Source organism: Mastigoproctus giganteus, chromosome 5, assembly GCF_048544385.1.
Source record: "Mastigoproctus giganteus isolate SK-2022 chromosome 5, ASM4854438v1, whole genome shotgun sequence".
Taxonomy (NCBI): Eukaryota; Metazoa; Arthropoda; class Arachnida; order Uropygi; family Thelyphonidae; genus Mastigoproctus; species Mastigoproctus giganteus.
The window spans coordinates 222,049,238-222,066,193 of NC_143579.1; the positions used below are offsets into that span (position 1 = coordinate 222,049,238).

Sequence of the window (16,956 nt, forward strand, 5' to 3'; positions counted from 1 at the left end):
GCATTCCTTATATCTTTGTGACACCACGTCTCTGCTATCCCAACAATATCCGCCTTTAATTTCCTCTGGTCTTTAATTTCCCTTTGAAATAAACCTGTGGCAGATTTTCCAAATATTTAAACACTGAGAAATCTTTGTAACCAATCCTTTTGTAATCAATACAGAAATAGATGTGAATAAACTGTATTAAATATGAAAGGCCTTGAACTTTCGCGCAGCTTCAACCTGAACTAGTGAGAATTCCCTATAGAAATGATTCTTTCTATACGACATGCAATAAGTTGCGCAATATAGATCATGTGATTTGTAATAAATCGCTTTTATTGGCAAGATAAGGCATTTCGCTTAACTGGGGTATGTCTCATATGATTTTTTTTTATGGGAGGAGATCATAAGCGACCAGAAAGCTCATCCTGGACCCTATTATATTCATTTCGGTAACATATCACGAAATCATCTCGCTTCAGTACCCCCACGAGATCGTCAATCGTGTTCGTATCGAGGTCACATTTTACCAGAGTGATTTTTATTTATTCTTTTGAAGATTCTTTGCGTTTGTGGGTCGACCCATTCTTGTCTGTGGAATATTGGCGATTGATGGTAAATCGGGTTCATACCTCAATGGATGTGTTCTACCAAAACTGTCCCCACCCTCCACTACTGACTCACTTCATTCATATGCAAAATACAAATAGATGTCCGTTGAGTACCCAGAACGAGAGTAACTATTCTAGCCACTAGTTTAGCTATCCTCACACTCCACTGATTACATAACCGAAACAGAAGGAGGAGTTATTGTTCCATAACGGTCACTATGGTAACCAATTCACAGCGGTGCACAGTCGCCGGCCAACGCAACTTTTCTAATGTCTGCTTTTATTTCACTAGCAAAGGATGAGACGCATCCCTTTGATGTAACTAACCGGTCTTGAGACACTCCACCGTGTGACAGGTAAGATTTTAATTCAACTCTCCTTCGCTTCTTTATTGAAGGCGTATCCGTGTAAGTTTATGGAAAACAGATAGTTAGCATCGAGGTCAAAAAGCGAGGTGATTTGCCAGTATCAAAACAAGGCAATGTCACAAATTTACAATTTTCAAATCTTTCATAGTCCTTTAGCCTTATGAAGACTGAAGGAACGTTAGTAAGTTAATATGTAGCTAATGTTATCATGCTACATGTCTTTAAAGGTTTTTATTTCACCCTTGTTTCAGAATGAAGTTAAAATAAATTGCAAATAATACACTTAAGAAAAGTATGCGGACGGAAAGTAGGGTAACCTTTTATCTCTGTAACTACCTGAATATAATGAGTCGTATTCTTTATAAAATGAGTCAAATCATCGGATAAAACTCGTCACTGCAGATAGTGATTTGCAAAATTATAAATTCTTTTCCACAATTCTTTTGCCATCTCAACAGACAAGCGATTCTATGATATCATAGAATCGCGACACTTGTTTCATCTTAGATATTTACCACCGAACGAAATTCTTAAGCTTCTGAAAGACCTAGTTTACTTCCACTAGATTTGCATAATATGATGCATCGTTTATAGTTTATTAACAATTTTATTCATTAATAAATATACATCGTGCTCCCCACACCGGGTGGAAAACACCTGTTTGGTTGACTGGTTGGTGTAAGGTTTTAAGCGCATCAACAACTTGGGCCATACTGCGCTATTTATAATATATCTGTAAATTGTGCGCGCTTTGTGTTCGATTTGCTGTTTTTCTGAACGAAAAATGCTACCCTCGTCTGAGACCGATTTACTAAGTTACGTTGTGAAAAAGACCCATTAAAATACCTCTGGATTTGAACTCAGGTTTTTTCCACCCGACAATGACGAGAAATTTTATGGGCCTTTTTCACAACGTGGCTGAGTTAGTCGGTCTCGGGTAGCATGGTTTTTTTCTCCTGGAAACTCGGGGGGGGGGGGGGTTGTCCACATAACAGGCAAATCTTCCACAGAATACACGCAGTTTGCAGACATTATATACTGTGCAATATTACTTAAGTTGCTGATACGGCTAAAATCCTAAAACAACAAACCCCAACAGTATGCGTATCGTCAAAAAAAAAAAAAAAAAAAAAAACCAGCGATACAGTGAAACCACACCCACCGTCACTTTAAACGAATAAAGTGCTCTTTTTGTAAATTACATACGGATCGATCGTTGTCCAGATATGACCGTTGTAGGCATTCACAGTTCCATTTAAGTAGAATTTAATCTCGTCACACTATAGGATATTTCAAAGCCATGAATTCTCCGTTTTCATTCCTGCTAGAATTCTTCAAAACTTAGTACTGCTTCCACATCGCTATCGAGCAGCATATGAGAATCTTACAGTTGCCCTAAGCAACACCAAACCGTCCTACAATACACATGCAATTGGCCTTGGGGTGGTGGGGGGAATCGGATATTTCAGTATGGTGCTTGTTTTCGCAACCACATTGGGAGTACTGCATTTTCGAATTCGTACACTTCTCGTACCATGCTTTCTACGTCTCCAGGTTTGGTCATCATCATTCTTAGTCACTTTGACGTCATAATACCTCCTCTGGATCATACCAAGTTTTTATACTCTTAAAAACTGCTACTCATTCGTCTCAATGAACCTCATCACAAGATGGATACGTATAATCAACTTATATGCATCCGCCAAAATGATCCGAATCTTCCCAAAAACTAGAACATGGTCGACCCTGATCTTTCAATTTACTTCAAAATCAAACAAAACTGTCATAACCAACGAAAGACGTCAGGTACTATCCAAGATAGAATACAGTATTCACGTTCTAGAGAAAGTTTCAATCTTCATAGAGCCGCTGCTATTAAGTAATTTAAGGATAGCACTATTACCAGGGGAAAATTAGCACTTCAGACTAGTAGGATGCAAAACCTCCTATCAGCTATCCTAACTGTAGATGGAATATATTCCAGCTCAGGAAATCTCTTCCGTCCAAACGGACAGAAATAAACTGATAGATGCCATAAATTTCGTCGGACCAACTGCTACTGCAGGAGGTGACATGGTTCCTCACTACATCATCAAATCGTTCAGTCTCTGTCTAGTAAATCTGCTGCTAAACATATGCAGTGCAATTCTATCTCCTCTGAACTCCTCTGACCGTTTGGTCGTTCCGGAGTATAAACAGAAAATTTATTTATTTATTTATTTATCTAACAGAGCCTTCCCCAAGATACCTTGTAGTTTATTGTACTGTCTTTTTCCCACCATCCGAAAGCAGTTTCACTTTTCAGTGCTCAACAGATCCACAGTAAACAACCTTCTAGTAGCTCAGGTTGGTTGGTTGTTGCGGGGTTTTAGGCGCGTCAACAACTTAGCCCATATTACACCGTATATGTCTGTCAATTGCTTGTGTTCTGTGGTCAATTTGTTGTGCTGGACGAAAAACCCGAGTTTTGGGGAAGAGACTAACTCGGCTACATTATGAAAAATATCCTCAAATATTTTATTGTCATTAACAGGATTCGAACCCAAGTCTTTTCCATCCGGTGTGAGAAGAACGTAATTATACCATGTGTGCTAACCACGAGGGCCTAGTAGCTCAGACCGCCTTATTAGAGGTCTTCGAGACCAAATTCGAGATGGTAGTCATTTAATGAAAACACCTCAGCTCTTTTCCATCTTCCGCGATCTTTCTTTAGAATAAATGGAGACTTAGTGGCTTTCCTTACTGCACTAATAATGAATAGGAGTGTCCATCTTATCATCTAAAACAGGACTGTCACCCCGATGATACGGGCTAGTATCCCGCAAGAGGCAGTGCTGTCTAGCCTCCTATTCACTGCTATTTGATCATCTTCGTATGCTCTCGCAATGAGTATTTAGTATATGCAGCCAACATCAAACTACTAACAAAAATCTCGTCAGTCGACTTATATACTATAAATGAAGCTATTCATAGAGACCTCCCGATACTTGTTGGCTTTCTACACAATTCCGGGCTGCACTTCGACCTTGACAAATCAACTGTCATGATGGTCCCCCTAAAAAAGGCAACCTACTTGATTCAACTAATAACTAGAGAATCATTGATACCTTTGGCTACTAGTCATAAAGATTTCGAGTATATACAGTTGGATCTCTATATGACGAAATCGATCGTTCGGTTGAAAACATTCGTTAAACAGAAATTTCGTTATAGAGAAATATAACCTTTTCAGCAATTAAAAATACTGTCAATATTCAGAAATATAGTAAAAGATGGGAAATAAATCAGAAATAAGTGGGAATGAATAAATTTTCTAATATTTAAAACAATTAATTTATTAATACATACATATTAAGAAATGACTACATACGTGATAGCGCTGTAACCCCTCTCGCTAGTGGACGAACCTACAGCCTGGCAGGTATATAGATACACTGCATTCACCTAGACGGTAATTCGATGTCAGTGTCGAAAAACGTCGCGTGTTAACCGACTTTGAAAAAGGGATGATAGTGGGTGCCCGACGCATGGGTCACTATCGCGGAGGTGGTACAGAAATTACACTGTCCCAGTTCCACAGTATCAAGAGTGTATCGGGAATACGCAATTTCCGGAATAACATCTCATCGTGGACAGCCCTGTGGGGGAAAAAAGTGGTGAATGAACGTGACCGTTGTCTGTCAAATCGTTCAGTCCTGTCTAGTAAATCTGCTGCTAAACATATGCAGTGCAATTCAATCTAACAGAGCCTTCCCCAAGATGCCTTGTAATTTACTGTTCTTTTTCCCACCATCCAAAAGCAGTTTCACTTTTCAGTACTCAATAGATCCACAGTAAACAACCTTCTAGTAGCTCAGGTTGGTTGGTTGTTGCTGGGTTTTAGGCGCATGCCACTGTCGCTCTCCGGTTTCAGCGAACCGGAGAGCGACAGTGGCACAAACCACCGCCAACTTCAACGAGGGAGGTGCCAGAAACGTCTCCACCAAAACCATTAGGAGATCATTAGCCGCAATAGGTTATGGGAGCCGCCGATCCACCAGAGTCCCATCGCTAACACACGACACAGGACTCTATGGCTCAAAATGGGCGAAAGAACATCGGTACTGGACCTTGGATGATTGGAGACGAGTCTCCTGGTCCGATGAGTCCCGTTTCCAGTTATTTCGAGCGGACGGGAGAGTGCATATCTCGTGGAAACCTCACGAAGCTATGCACCCGTCATGTCAACAAGGAACTGTTCAGGCAGGCGGACGGTCGATCTGTAATGGTCTGGGGCGTGTTCAACTGGCACACGCTGGGACCTCTGGTACGTCTAGACGCATCTCTGAACGGTCCAGGTTATGTGTCCATCCTTGCAGACCATCTGCATCCCTTCACGGCCATCGTGTACCCACAGGAAATGGACCCTTTCAACAGGACAATGCGCCTCCCACAGAGCCTCCCCATGGTGACTAGAACATGGTTCGAAGAGAATACTGCAGATTTTACCACCATTGAATGGCCTTCCCTTTCACAGGACACGAACCCTGTGGAGCGTCTTTGGGATGCTGTGGAAAAGTCCGTTCGAGCTTTGGATCCTCCATCCAGCAATGAAAGAAATTATGAACAGCGGTGTAGCAAGCATGGATGGAAATACCTGTGGAACGCTTTCGTGAACTAGTGGACTCAATGCCTCGCTTAGTGACCGTCCTTATCTGGACGAAAGGTAGGCCTACCCGTTACTAGGTAGGTATCCCACGATTTCTGTCCACTCAGTGCACATTGGAAACACTATACATTGATGCCTTATAGCTTCAGCTACTTTGCCGCTTAAAACACCTAACCGAACAAAATCTACATGCAAATTTCAATGTATCCCGAAATGTTGTATGCTACAGAAATCTCGGCCTCAGAATCTCCTTCTCTGCATAAATCAGTATTTGGGACCGAATCTGCACTTGAAAATGAGCGAGAGCCACCACAAGACGCGCCTACCTCCCCACACTCGAACCACCGCCATGGACCAACAGCTAAATATACCAAAGTTTGCCAAACCTCATCAAAATGAGGCGCACGATGATGACAATAAGAATTTTAATAGGTTTAATAAATGTCCCTATTGTATAGGATATTGTGATTGGCACATTCCTCCTCCCTCTTTTAGAGCAAGTTCCACACTCATATTAAAACAGAACCGCCTCCACCTCTGTGATCGGTTCTTACTAGCTCAGTCACCACCAAAATACAAGCTCTGCAGCGCATGGAAATAAACTTACAAACTTTGATAACTAACAGGAAACACTGGCACCTCCTCAGAGTGGATCTTCCATATACAGGTCAAGTAAAACGCTTTGAGCAATACTGAAAACAACTATACGCCAATTTATAAGTGCCAATTAATATTAATATCGTGACAGATTTAAAGGCAATCCACCCCTTCCTTCCCTCCTTCCATTTGTCTTCGTGGCAGAAACTCATCTGAATTAACTTAAATTTCAGTAAAATGCAATTCATGTGCTCATTCCCTATTTAGAACAATTTTTTTTTTGTGATGGGCAAAACCTTGAATATTCAGATACGCAATCCTCGTAAAATCCTTTTTGTTCAGAACACCAACAAGTTCTTTTTGTTGGTGTTCTGAGGCCGAAAAACCTGAGTTTCCAGGAGAAAAAACCATGCTACCCTCGCCTGAGACCAACAAACTCAGTCACGTTATGAAAAAGGCTCATAAAAATTCTTCACGTCATCGACAAACTCGAACTCAGATCTTTTCCACCCGGTGTGGGGAGGACGGTGATCCTATCAACTGCGCTACCCATAAAAGCAATTTCCAAAGCATTATGGGAACACAATCTTCTCACTGATTAGCTGTTTTATACTCCCTTTTGTTGCTTAACTTCCATATATGATAACAGTCGCTTTATTCTTATCATGGCATGTAATAATACATCAAGAACAGCAAAACACCTTTTAGGGAAAGGTCCAGTTAATCAATTAATTCTTCAGATATCTTTCTCACTTATGATATTACCATAACAATTTTACAGCGGTAGCTCATGGGTACATGTGGTGATTTTTAAATGAATGTCGCCACAAATGACTCCATGCCTGACAATTAGCTACTGGCCCACTTTATGATGACATGCTTCTCGGTCATTCGCCTTTCCGATGAGTAGCATTTATCTGTGGTTTAAGTGGCATCCATAGATCATTCGCATCATACAATACCAAATGTAACATTTAAACGTACACAATTCTGTACAGGATGTCTAAACCAGTGACTATTTCTAGGTCGCGTGGCAGTAAACCTTTTTGTCCAATTCATAGAAGTTTTTCGAGGCAAGGTTGAATCCAAAAATTCACGAAAATTTAGAGGTTAATGAACTATTACAAGCTGTTTATTCCTTCTATTAGATAGATAAATAGAAGATAGCTAGATAGAACTTGTCGATCTATCTACTTGACATTTTATATTCTACCAAAAAAGGGATAAAAAACATTAATTTTTAATACTTTCATTTTATGGCTGTACTCGTTAGTACTGTTATAAAATGAATAAAGAAGTGTATATTTCTTTCAGTAAAGAAAGAAATATATACACTGACCTACCAAAATATTGCAACAGCAATCTAAGACAAAGGAGTAGTTATTTGTAAGTCCATAATAATTCCATTTCTATTGTTTTCAGTACTCTTTTTTTTAACTGTCCTCGCGGGTAGCACAGTGGTTATAACCAACATGCTTCCCACACTGGGTGGAAAATGCCCAGTTTTGAATTCCGTCAATGACACGAGGAATTTTTAGGGGTTTTTTTCACTCGGTAGCTGAATTAGTTGGTCTCAGGCTAGGACAGCAAGATTTTTTTTCCAGGAAACAAATTTTTCGTACAGATTTATGAATGTAATACACATGGGTGAAAATTCATACAAACAAACGGTACCAGTTTGGATCAAACCGTTACAGCAACAGTATGGTAGGTTCGTTACTTTTCACTTGTTTAAGATTGCTGAGTTTGGAGTGCCATCATTAGACAAATGAAATCTCTAAAGGGCTCTTCAATTGGAACTCAGCACATCTCAGGTAGAAGGAGTATGGTTTTCAACTGCGTAGATTATTCTGAGTTTCTTTTAGTCCGCATAAGATGTAAATCGCCCTTAGTAAAGGTTATGAAGAATCACTATATACACTTTTAAACAGGCCCTTTATGTACGAGTCGGTATAAACTGAGCAGCCACTTTATTAAATTTACGTTTTCATGAAATGGAGGGCTCCTTCAGTAAATGTATCACGTGTTTGATCCATGCCATATAAAACAGGTGAGCAGATATAGGGATGTACTGTATGTGCACAATTCAGTACAAGAATGGGCAAGAATAAAGATTTAAGATACTTTGAATGTGGTATAGTAGTCGGCGTCAAACGTGCCGGTATGAGTATCTTGGAAACTACAACCCTGCTGGAGTTTTCACGTAAGACTGTATTTCCAACATCGAATTGGCCCAATGACCAAAAAACATCCACCCAACGTTATTCTATGTTCCGAAACAGCTGGTTGATGCGAGAGGTCATCGGAGGCGAACAAGACTCGTGCAGTAAGATACAAGCTGCAAACAGCCAAATAACAACTGAGTACAACAGTAGTAACCAAAGAGGAATTTCAGAAAGAAAACTCGTCATGGATGGGGGGGGTAACACAGCCGACTCGGAAAAATACAAGTATGGTTACGGAGTATAGTGTTGCGGCTTTGGGGTTCCCTCAACTCCGTGATATAACTGTGTGGCATAATACAAACTTTGTGAAGGCCAGATAGGGTGTGTAATTGTATGGTTTGCGTCATATTGTGTACGGTTATGTTCTGTTGTTCATCTGGCCTCTTGTCCATACTACTGTATGGAAGAACCCATGTTGCTCTACTGAGCAACATGGGTTCTTTCAACAGGATAACGCATCATATATATCAAGGCCACAATTGTACAGAACTGGTTTCTGGAACACAAGAGTGAATTCATCCTGCTGAGGTGAGCTTCCCCAGTTACCAGATCTCAATCCAATTGAGCGTCTGTGGGATGAGGTGAATTAACGTCTCTGGAGTACAGACGCGTTGGAGTGCAGGACAATGACTATATCAACTTGCATCTAGTCGTGGACACTCTGCAGAAGAGGATTGCACCAGTTCTTTGTTACTGTATTTTTGAACGCCCATGCAAGTTCGGTTGGGGATTTGGGTGGGTTGAAACTCATCCTGTGTGGATGGTCCGTGACATCCAACGGGGTTCGGTTGATTTCAAGTCGGAGCTCCTGGCTGAATTTGGTTTTTGAATTGAATCAGCGCATTATAATATGGTTTCATCTATCGTCTTTCGCTGTTTTTCAAGAGAATAGTTCTTTGCCTAACGCCAACACGATATAAAAAAATTTTATTAAACTTCTTGTTGTTCCTGTGGAAAGCAAACCCAGACAGTACGGGTAGTATGAAAGAAGAATGTGGCTATAGTTTCTGGGCTGGACATTAGAGGGAAAAATAAATTAAAATAAAGAATCGATGTTTCGTGTCTTTCCTACAGGAGGTAAAAAGGTGGTGGAGGTTAAGGAAGAAGACGTCGTGAGGAATTCAGAGCTCGTTGTCGAGTTTCCATTACACAATCTCGTAATTTGCTTTGACACGTTCTAAGAAATATTCGCTCTTTATCTCGCTATTTCATAGATCAGACGATTGTTGGAATTGCTGGATTACAGCATTACCAGTATGTTGCTATGGTTACGTTATCAACACATCGTGTCGTCTGTCAAGCGAAAATGAAGCAGAAGACAGAAATGTGTGTATATCTGGATTCCACATATAGACACAAAATATAGACTAAAAGATTATTCTGTTAAATTTTTATAAAATTAGCTTTAATTTTATAAAAAAGTATATGAAAATCAATTTTAAATATGAAGGGTGTCGCATAAAGATGTGTACACATTTGAGGAACACCGTTTTGCTTGCCTCTTACATACGGTTTCTGGAAGTTGCCAAAGCTACTTAAAACCTTATTACAAAGTTAGATATAAATATACAGTAAACCCATTAAAATTTCATAAGAGTGGTATACCTAGTGGTTGGAAAGTTTCGAGCATCCCAATAGCATCAATTTGCTTATGCAGCTACTTTCAAATGAAACGTGTTAATAAATATCTCTCTTCCATTCTCAGAGGAATCTCAGTACGCCAAAGAGTGTAGGGTGACATTTAATCCGGACTTATTTGGAAGCCCCCAATTTCTTTAATCCAACAGAAATAGCACAAAGTTACTTAGACATATTGAAAAACGAAATTATACTTGATATAAGAATTAAATCGTGGTTCGAAAAAGACACCACCTGGTAATAAAATGATGCTCTATTTAATTATGGTTTAATTGTCTGAATATTTTAAAATGGAATTTTTTATGAATCACATCTGCATATTTTCGAAGAGAAAAGTTATGGAAGAAAACCGAGCACTGACCTAATTTTAAAAAAAAAAATAAAGTGAACGTGAGTAAATTTATGCAAATAAAAGGAAGACCAAAAATCGGGCACTAAAAGTTTCACTCTGAGTACTTTTATGATTATTATAAAATAATAAATTTCCCTTTTTTTTAAAAGAGGAAACCCTTAAAAAGTTAGTTGATCTCGGGAGGGAGTAGATTCCCGTTGAGATTTTCCGGGTTTTCCAGCTCGCACAACATGCAGTGGTGTTGATGTGAGTTATGCGCCAAAGAAACTAAGGCTACGATGAGTCAGAGCCCTCGCAGGTAGCATACCGGATATAATCACTATCCTTACCACAGCGGTTGGAAAAGGCTTGGTTTCGAATCTCGTCAATGACAAGGGAAGTTTTTAGGGGCTTTTTTCACAATTTTGCTGAGTTAGTCTGTCTCAAGCAAGGATTACATGTTTTATCTCCAGGAAACGGGTTTTTCATCTAGCAACAAGGAAAATCAGCTACAGCACACAACGCAATTTACAGATACTGGCGCATCATATCTTCAGTTTCTTTGGAGCTTAACATATACCATGAGGCATCAACGTATTGCTTTCGTAATGGGATACTCTGTGATAAGTTTTTCCGTCTTGCCAGACAAAAAATTCGTTTCCAAAAGTTTAAACTTTAGCATAACATGAACGAACTCGGGCACGTTTTGAAAAAAAATGCGGATAAAATTTCCAACTGTGGAGATGGGATTCGAACCCATTCCCATTTTCTACTTGGTGTGGTAGGTACAACATGCAAACTGGCGCAGGAACATCATGTAATTTACACGATGAACGTCGTGTATATTAGATTACAACAGTATAACGGATTGTAAAATATACATTTTATAGTCTCCGCACTAAACTAATAATACAAACATAACTTATTTGCAAGGAATATTTTTAAAAATAACCTCTAACCAGTTGTAGCGCCCTCTGCTAAACCGTTGGAGAACTAAATATAATTACTTCAAATTTGTCTCACTGAAATTAATTTACAACCTTAAGCGCCATTCTGGTGGTTAGTGTGTAATATGTTCAGCCCAATTACAATTCAATAACTATAATGACTGGACACTTATCAGAATGCAATGTCCGTAGAGACCCTGTTTACCCAACTGTGGTTAATCTAGTTAATGGTGTTTGGTCTCAGTTTGCCAGAACCTGCATTGTGTTTTAATAACTCTCCGATAGGAAGTGATATTCAGAAACCATCAGAAATGCTGGTAGATTAAAAGAATTTCAGTTATAAATGAGAATCCACTGACTATAATTGTTCATGTCATCTGGTTATATGTCTTCAGCATGAAATAGCTTTTAAGACTATTTAGGGAAAATGTTAATCTTCTCGACATCTCTTCCTGATTACTTTCGGTACCAAAGTGAAAATAGGAAATTTTAGTAATAAATTACTGCAGAACATAAATTTTTCAAATATGACAATTTATTGAAATTAATTATTATATTTGTTAAGATGCTTGTAGGCATTTAAACACAATTCAGTCCATTAAGTCCAGAAGAATCCATTACTATAATATTTATAATAATGATTCTGAAAGCTATAGCATTCAGTTTTCTAATTCCGAGATTTCTAGCAAAAATGTTCTTTTAAAAGGACTAATAACCTTAGGTATGTTTCGCATTTGAGAATATCAGATATTTGATGATATTACTATATTACTGATATAGTAAAATACTGTACTAGTTTTACTACTAGTTATTTAAGTACACAAGATTAATTTACTTGATCATTTTGTTATTTTTGCAGAATCCTTACGATGGCTGTAATTCAACTCTGTACTCTTCATGCTGTTTTCTTGACATTGTGTAGGGCAGGTATTTTATTAAATTTCACAGAGAAAAGTCCAGTCAATAACGCCATAGCAACTAAAGAACTATTGGTAAGTAAATCCAGCCCTTCTGATTTGTTTTGCGAGTTTTCCTGGTGTATTTCCTGCTATTATCTTATATCGTAATTTCGTTTCGAATAATGGTTGCATGAAATCAGGACCTGATTAATTATTACACAAATGTGTGTAAGACATTTGTGCGTGAGACCCAGACAAAAAATGGGGTTGGTGTACCCTACAGAGCCTCAATGGTGAACTTCAGGAAGTTACGGATTATGTATCGAGTAAACGTACTGAAAATATTTTCAAGAGTTTTATTAAATGGGAAAGGAAATGTTAACATAATTCTCTGGAGAAGATTTTGAACCAACATTTCGAGATAAAGGAAAAGTAAAGTAAAATAAAAAAATAAATTGCTGGAATAAGTTACCTACATGGGTGGTTGAGACTGATAGTTTGGTGAAATTGAAAGGTCAGCTGGATGGTTACCTACAGGAGGAGGAAAATACATAGGTTGTCTGTTTCCTTTTATTGTTTATTAATTATTTATTTTATTATTATTTTCTTCTTCTTTTTTTTTTTTGGCTGGTGCAGCATAAGCTTTAAGCTTCCTTGCACCCTATGGCCATTACTAATACAAATACAAATATAAAACAGACAACAGCAAAAGTATAATACCGCCAGGTCCTCCCTCGTGAAGAAGGCTGCAGATTTAGAGTGCTCTGTCAGTTGGCTTTGTGATTGATAAATAGCACGGGAGGGAGGGCGTTCGAAATTTTGAGAGGTGAGACCCAGAATTTGCAATTTCTTTACTATCTTTGCTGCATCTAAATGGGTGTGATGAAAGATTGATTTCAGAGTAAATATTTTCATTAAAATGTTAATTACTCTGAGTTTATCTCATTTCTCAAAGAATAGTGTAAAATTATAAAATATATGTTTTTTTCCTGATAAGAAGTTTCAATAGTCGAAATTTTTGGTAAAACGTTGATGTAGATTTGAAAAAATTAGTCGAAAGAATCGAAAAAAGAATTAATCGTAATGGGCTATATCGTTTGAAATTGATAAATTGGACTTTACTGCATTATTTGCTAATCTCAGAGAAACACAGCTATTTCCAGATATTGAGATTGCATTAAGAATATACTTATATTTACCAGTCTGGAGAAATATTACCAGTCTGAAACTGAAATTAATAAAGAATTTCTATGACCGAAACTATTTTCAAAACAATGCTTATTGTCGAGGCCAACAGGAGAAAATCTAGTTACAGATAAAATAATTGATCAACAAAGTCATAAATAGGTGTTTTTACGCCAGGAACAAAATACTAAATATGCGTACCCTCCCAAATTATAAAATATCTATAGCTAAATATTTGACAGATCTGGAGAACGTGGTCCATCTGCCATGTCTTGGCCAATTATAAAGCAGCCAAATCACATAAATCATGTGCTAAAATTTATTTAAAGGGCGTATAAGCGAAAAAAAAAAAACGCGTGAAAACGATCGCTTCTTCACAATCTAGGACGTTTGGTAGACAAACTTTCAAACATCTAGAATTTTTAAAACTGCATAATTCATAAGGAGGTGATTATCCCTCTGTATAAGGCAATGGTCAGGCCACGCCTTGAGTACTGCGTACAGGTCTGGAGGCCTCATTTTAGGAAGGATGTAGATTTACTTGAGCGTGTACAGAGAAGGGCAACAAGATTGGCGAGGGGAATGAAGGGATCCTCTTACCAAGAGAGGCTTAAGTTCTGCAAATTGCAGTGGCTGGAGACTAGGCACCTGCGCGGTGATCTAATTGAGGTGTATAAGGCCTTGAATGGGTTCAGCACGCTGAATTCTGATGGGATTCTTCCACTTGTTCAGATTACGAACCTAAGGGGGCATAAATTCAAATTAAGAAAAGACAGATGTAGATTAGATGTGCGGAAATTTGCCTTTAGCCAGCGGGTGGTTAATTGCTGGAACAAACTTCCATCTGTCGTTGTGGAAGTTGATAGGTTGAATAAATTTAAGGAGGAACTGGACAGGCATTTGGAGGGAATGGTGTGATTTTTTTTTTTTTTTTTTTGGCTGATGCTGCATAAGCTCATACACTTGCTTTCTTGCATCAAATGCCACTGCTACTACTACTACTACTACATACTGATTGGATTTGGTGTTCAAGAGTCTTCAAACACAAAAATTCGCGATTAATTGCATAAAAAGATTTATTTACGAATACAAGATTTTTTAAGTGTGTATATATATATATATATATATATATATATATATATATATATATATTTTACGTTTTTTTTGATAAAGTTTGGGCTGGCCCCTAAACGGGCTGTTTGGATAGTCTAGGAGTTTTTTAATCTGGCCCCGCTTGGTATAATAGAAAACAACTCTGAAATATATATATTTTTAATGTCTGCAGTAATTGTAGACCTGCGTTAACTAAATAAATCAAACATTTATTTAAAAAAAAAACATAATCGCTATAAAATAATCTCCAGCCGTACTTAATAATCTCTATAAAAAATAATCTCCAGTGGTACTTAAATAATAAATATTTTAGAATTAAAACTTTGCAATTAAAAATTTTCGGCTTCAAAATAGTTTCAATAAAGATAATTAGTGAAGCATTCTTGAAAATTTTCAGTATATATATATATATATATATTTTTTAAAGATTTTTGTCTCTTCGACAAAATAAAAATAGCAATATTTTTAAACTTTTTATGGAGATAAACAAATAATACGTTATTTTATGTAAATGCAATTGGGCTTTAGGTGGCGCTGAATGTATTTATAATCTCATAAAATGTACGCCATGGACGAAGTCTTAAAGTTGAAAATCATATATTTCGTGTTTCTTATTTTAAGTGAGCAGGTATAGTAACTGATAATTTAATGTCTAGGATAAGTTTATCAGTATTCTTTCATTGCAATCATGATATAGGCCACTTAATATTTAAATGTTCCAGCAAAGAAACAGACGACAGGCATCAGATTATGAACCCGAAAGTGAGTATATATTACCGATCACTGTGTTAAAAATAAAAAACGTAAATATATATCCTAAAGCAATTTCTACTTGATTTATAATTATTTTAAAAATAAATTTTAAAGAATAGATATTATAGTTATTCATTTCAGTTAAATTTTTAAAATTTATTTAAATAGCAATTTATTTCGTAAAATTTTATTTGCATGTTATTTAGAGAAATTCGTTTAGTTTTTTTTTTTATTTTTTTTGTATTTTTTTTATTTTTTTATTATTATTATTTTTTTTTTTTTGTCACTAATAGTATATTGAGGTGGTTGTCAACCAGCAGTACTTAAAAGGGTCGTAAAATGAGTGAGAAAAAATATTTAAAAATTATTAATTTTTTCTATTAATTATATTAAATGAAATCAATTATTTCATTATCATTAATTATTATTTACGTTATGATTTATTTTTAATTATACGTAACATTTTTGCATAGCACATAACCAGAAACATTAAAAAAGAAAATATTAAATGGGTTTATGCGCTTAAAATTTAAGACACAGGGAGATATACAGTATTTGAAAAAGCCTGTAAACCACTACTATATAATATTAGTGTATAAAGCTTATTTATATTTTAATGTGATTTATGTAATTTATGATATTTGCATGACACTATAAATATTAAATTATCTGGGAGCCCATAATAATTACAATGATAATTATTTGTCTTGTGTATTAAAACTGAGAGAGAAGCGTTTGTTATAAAAGTTAACTAGAATAAAGGACAAGGCTTCAGGAGAAGATCGGTATATGAGTTGTGGCAATAAAATTCCCGGACTAGTGCAATAAAAACACAAAGTGAAGTAGCTCAAAAATGGTTTTAATTTTATTCAAAGTAATCACCATCTGATTGAATGCACTTCTTATACCGTTCTAAAAGTTTCTGAAAAGAGTCAATGATGGTTTCCAAAGAGATGATGTTCAGTTTGACGGTTATGTTTTTCTTTATGTCATCAACGCCCTGAAATCTATTTTCTTCGAGTGTAGTTTTTACCTTGGGAAAGAGGAGGTCTTCTAGTGCTAGATCGGAGGAGTAGGGTTGACAGTTAATCTGTAGAGTGCCATGTTTCTTCAGAAATGTCTCCACAGCAAGTGCGGTGGGCGGGGGCTTTGTCGTTCATCAAGAACCAGCAGCCTTTCTTTCGAAATTGCGGCTTATCCGGAAAACGCCCTCAACAGTCTTTGAAGCACATGTGCTCAGAATGCAGCACTGACTCTCTTCCCTTCCGGGTAAAATTCCTTGTGAATCCCACCCTGGTTATCAAAAAACATTATCAGTCGTCTTGATCCTGAATTTCTGTAAACTAAACTTTTTGGGTCTTGGTGATGAAGGCCACTGCATGGTCTGACGCTTCGTCTCTGAGTCGTACTGAAACACCCAACACTCGTCCAGTGACGATACAGTAGAGGAAATTAGAATTGTCTTGGCAAATCTGGATGAAGTCTTCTCATGATGACCCTGTTCATTGCTTCTGCTCATCCGTGAGGGTGTGCGGCAAAAATTTTGCACGGACCTTGAATATGAATAAGGAGAAAATCTTCTCCTTATTCATATTCAATCAGCCATTATTCTGTGGTCAAACGACGATCTCTTGCCACAATTTCCTGAACATTTTC

General features: G+C 37.2%; 1 protein-coding gene across 1 annotated transcript in view; it reads left to right on the top strand.

Annotated features, from left to right (window-relative positions):
- Positions 1–16,956, top strand: part of LOC150086130 (MAM and LDL-receptor class A domain-containing protein 1-like) — a 77,090-nt gene that overhangs the window by 22,003 nt on the left and 38,131 nt on the right. The window contains exons 2-3 of the mRNA XM_090373734.1: positions 12,210–12,342; positions 15,270–15,309. Coding sequence (XP_090229860.1) covers positions 12,220–12,342; positions 15,270–15,309 — 163 coding nt within the window. The 5' untranslated portion in view covers positions 12,210–12,219. The remainder of the gene's footprint in view (positions 1–12,209; positions 12,343–15,269; positions 15,310–16,956) is intronic.